This window comes from Drosophila bipectinata, chromosome XL, assembly GCF_030179905.1.
Source record: "Drosophila bipectinata strain 14024-0381.07 chromosome XL, DbipHiC1v2, whole genome shotgun sequence".
Lineage (NCBI taxonomy): Eukaryota > Metazoa > Arthropoda > Insecta > Diptera > Drosophilidae > Drosophila > Drosophila bipectinata.
Window position 1 is genome coordinate 5802877 of NC_091734.1, and position 3830 is coordinate 5806706.

General features: G+C 42.9%; 1 protein-coding gene across 1 annotated transcript; it reads right to left on the reverse strand.

Annotated features, from left to right (window-relative positions):
* Window positions 1-30: 30 nt before the first annotated feature.
* On the reverse strand, window positions 31-2382 carry a6. The gene is made up of 2 exons (XM_017254164.3): window positions 2023-2382; window positions 31-1908 (listed from the first exon to the last, which is right to left on the reverse strand). Exon 2 carries the CDS (start codon window positions 1904-1906, stop codon window positions 593-595), a length of 1314 nt encoding a protein of 437 aa, XP_017109653.2. The 5' UTR covers window positions 1907-1908; window positions 2023-2382; the 3' UTR covers window positions 31-592.
* Window positions 2383-3830: the final 1448 nt, after the last annotated feature.

A 3830-nucleotide genomic window follows, 5' to 3' on the forward strand; every position in this document is an offset into this window, starting at 1 on the left:
GGCTGTGAATTGAAATAAAACATAAACATCTAAACAGGTATATACAAGAAAGTTTTATTTCACGATTTTTGGGTCGTTTCTTGATCATTTTTTTAAAAGTAATACAGACTGATCCACTTAATCGAATGTACACTGTAATGTAAAACCTAAAAACTAACTGATGCGTGTGTGTATAAATATTGGGAATTTCCTAAAATCTTTCCTATAAATTTTACAAATCTTTTTTTTTTCTTTTTCAAATATCTGGGATTTTTATAAATTTTGTTTATTTTTTATTTTTTTTTATAGATTCCTTTGTACGTTTTTTTTTGTCTCGTTTCTTTTTAAAGCTTAAAATTATGAGAAAGACAGGGATGGGAAATACGGCAGGCGTGGGAGTGTGAAAGAGATAGGTATCTTTCGGAAGGAAAGGTGATAGTTTGTGATGGAAAAACTGGGTGTATGACTATATCTAAGACCATATTTGCACTAGAAGCTAGCCGAGGCTAGAAAAAAAAAACTACGGCTCTCTCTCTCTCGGGGGAATGATTTATGGCGTTGGTTTCGGGCTCCAGGCTCCAGGCTCCAGGATCCATCCAGCATCAGCATCTTTTCAACCCAGTTTCCGACGTCGTGGCAACTGCAAGGGCAGTCCAGCTGCTCGGGACGCTCCGGATGTGTGGGCCATTACCGGCAAAGCTAATGCCACCGGCGCCGTCAGTCCACCGCCAGTATACTGCAAGTGCTGGACCACCGATAGCTGTGGTTGCTGCTGCTTCAGAAGCTTGGCAGCAGCATGGGCTTCTGCCGCCGCCACCGGATGTGTCAGACCCAGACCAAGTGCTCCTCCTTTCAGGCAGCTATTGCTGGTCCCATGCACGGGGCCATGGTTATGGCCATGCCCATGCCCTAGCCCGTGCCCGCCACTCTCGCAATCATCGTCGTCTGAGATCAGGGATATGCTGAGGTCACTGGACAGCTTTAGGGAGATGGGAGCCGGTGGCGAGGGTGTCACTAGTGGAGCCACCTTGGCGCGCAACGCCGGTGACAGTTTCTGCAGATGCTCCGGCATCAGATCGTGCGAGTACTCCGGCACACCACTGGAGGCCAGACCCTCGCGAAGTTTGCTCAGCGACAGCTCGTAGATGCGATTGGCAATGACCGTGTGCACGGTGGTTTCGTCCGGCAGACCACTGCTATTGATGTCCACTTCCAGGTAGCCATCACTGCCACTGTTCGAGGCACAGGCTGTCATTCCGTTGGTTGCTGTGGCGGGAGCTCTTCGACAGGTCTTAAGGAGACTGGTGGGCGGGTGGGAGTGCCGCTGTCGCGCCTGACAGTTGGCAGTGGTGGAGGTGCGCGGCACCAGCGATACTGTCACCTCCTCCACGGTGTCCGAGAGGCTAAGGGGCGCCAGGGGCGGTGGTGAACTCCTTCGCATTGCCGGCTGACTGTTGCCGATGGTGGTGTCCTCGTCATCGCTAGTTATGAGGATGCTCTCGGTCGCATAGTGTGGCCTGAGGTTACTGGCGGGTATTAACAACATATTGGGCTGCAGTACAAGCGGACGATGGTTGGTGGCAGGAACAGAAACAGCAACGGGTAGATGAACTGGGGCTGGGACTGCCACAGGGATGGGGTGGACTCGAGCCGGTCCTGGTTCGTCATCCTCATCCGATAGCAAGTCAATGGTGACGTCTGCGGGCAGGGTGGCGGCTATGTGGCGACCTGGCCGTCGCCTCACCCCCCGACCTCGCCCTCGGGCGCGTTCAGTCTTGGAGGTGAGCGCCTGGGAGCGCATCTGGGCCATCACTTGCCGTTGGCGCTCCCTCAGGCGTTCCATCCACCGGCAGCGGCGCCGCTTCAACCGCTTGTTATCAAACAGCCGGGGGGATATGTAAAATGGTTCGGAATGTCTCTGGTTCATGTCTGTTTTATTGTTTGTTTTCATCGTCGAGCAGAGAAACAAAAAAAACAAAAACAAACAAACGATTAGAAATGAAAAGATTGCAAGGATTTGTATTCCCAAAAACAAATACTAACTGGTTGTGGTTGCTCCTCCTCGATGCGGTCAAGGATCATGGGCCGAACGGGATTGGATCTTCCTCTGGGGCACTGCCACTTCCACTTCCACTACCACTTGGGGTGCTGCCACGGGTGGCGAGGCGGGTACAGTTAGTTCTGCGGCTGCAACTTGCATAATTGCGTCAGAGAGTTGCGCTCCAGGGCGCTGCACTTGCTCGCAATGGCGGCTCTGCGGTCGTAGGCACTCGGCCCCCGCCGCACTATGCTTCCTAAGGATCAAAATATCGAGCCTTATCGTTTATTATTTGTCAACTAGAAAGATTAAAAAACAAGTTGCGACGCCAAAAAACTTGTGTCGATTCTCAACATTGCTTTCAACACGTTTCACAATACTGATTAAACGAAAACGTTGTAGGGTGTTTATCAACACACTTTTCCCACCCTCATAGTACTATCGATAGTTAAACCAATCGAATAATCGTTTTTGAAAAAAGGCGCGCTCTTATTTAAATTTTAATGTTTTTAAGAAAAACATTTTTTATTAACTAAAATAGTTTTAAAAATTATTTACATACATTTTTAATTGTTTGGTATTTAAAAAAACTTATAATAGAATTATAATAGTTGAAAGACCTTAGATAAATCTTAGAAAACGCCCACTGCTTTTTGTTTAATTAAAAATCCACTCAATTTCATTTTGGCACCACCCCCAATTGTGAGTTTCACTCATTTGGCGCCGGCGCTTCGTTTTTCATGTGCCTTTCTCCAAGCTTTCACTCGCTTCCGGTATAAGCTTTCACTCCGCCCCACAACCATATTGGCGGCACGAACTCCCGCTAAAGGCAGTTGGCCATTCGTCGTCTTCTGCCACGGATGCCAGAAGAGGATGTTACGGAAGAGGTTATCCTTTGTTTTAAGGAGTTTACTTTGTATATATTTTAAGTTTTTAAAAAGAAGTATGAAAAACAAACACTAAGCTAGGTTATTTTGGTTTTTAACATACTTTTAAAAGGAAAGTCGGTTTTTGTTTGTTTTTAAAACTAATAGAAAGCTTTATTTATGTAAAAATTAAATATTTTTTAAAAGTAAAATCTTTATAAATTTTTGTTTTGTTAATTAAACTTTAAATTCTGCTTATATCTCGACTTGGTTATGATTTTAAGGGACAGTTTTTTATAAAAAACATAATTATATTATTTTTTCTTACAGATTGCGATCGTTTCTTTTTAAGAAACTATTCAATTGGTTCATTATTTAATTTGCCGATCGTGAGGATATATATTAGCGATACTACAGAAAAAAATTATTTAAAATTCAAGCAAATTCCTTAAAAAAAATCTATAATTTTAGACATGAACAATGTATCTTCTTTTTCGAATTCGTTTAAAATTACATCTTTTAAATAAATTTTTAAAAATATTACATGTCTCTTATTAATGTTTATAATTATATCTACAATATCCTAAAAATATATCCTAAACTATATCCTATATCCAATATCCTAAACCCCACAAAACAGGTAGTTTATATATTATTATGCTTATTTTCTGTTTAAAAAAAACCTAAGAAATTCAAAAAATTATTTTAAAATCAACAAACATTCAAAAAAAAGCCTTAATTACCAATATTGCCTTAAAAAATAAATAGGTTAATAACAAATCTATGAAATCCCTATTCCACCTCTATTTTACAAAAAAAAAAGTATTCCTAGTTTAAGGATCATTTTCCCAACAGGATTCAGGATTCAGTAAAAGCGCGCGGTTAGCTTTAAATGGCAAGTGGGAATCGACAGGCGCGGAATCGGGAATCCTGCAACACCCAGGACC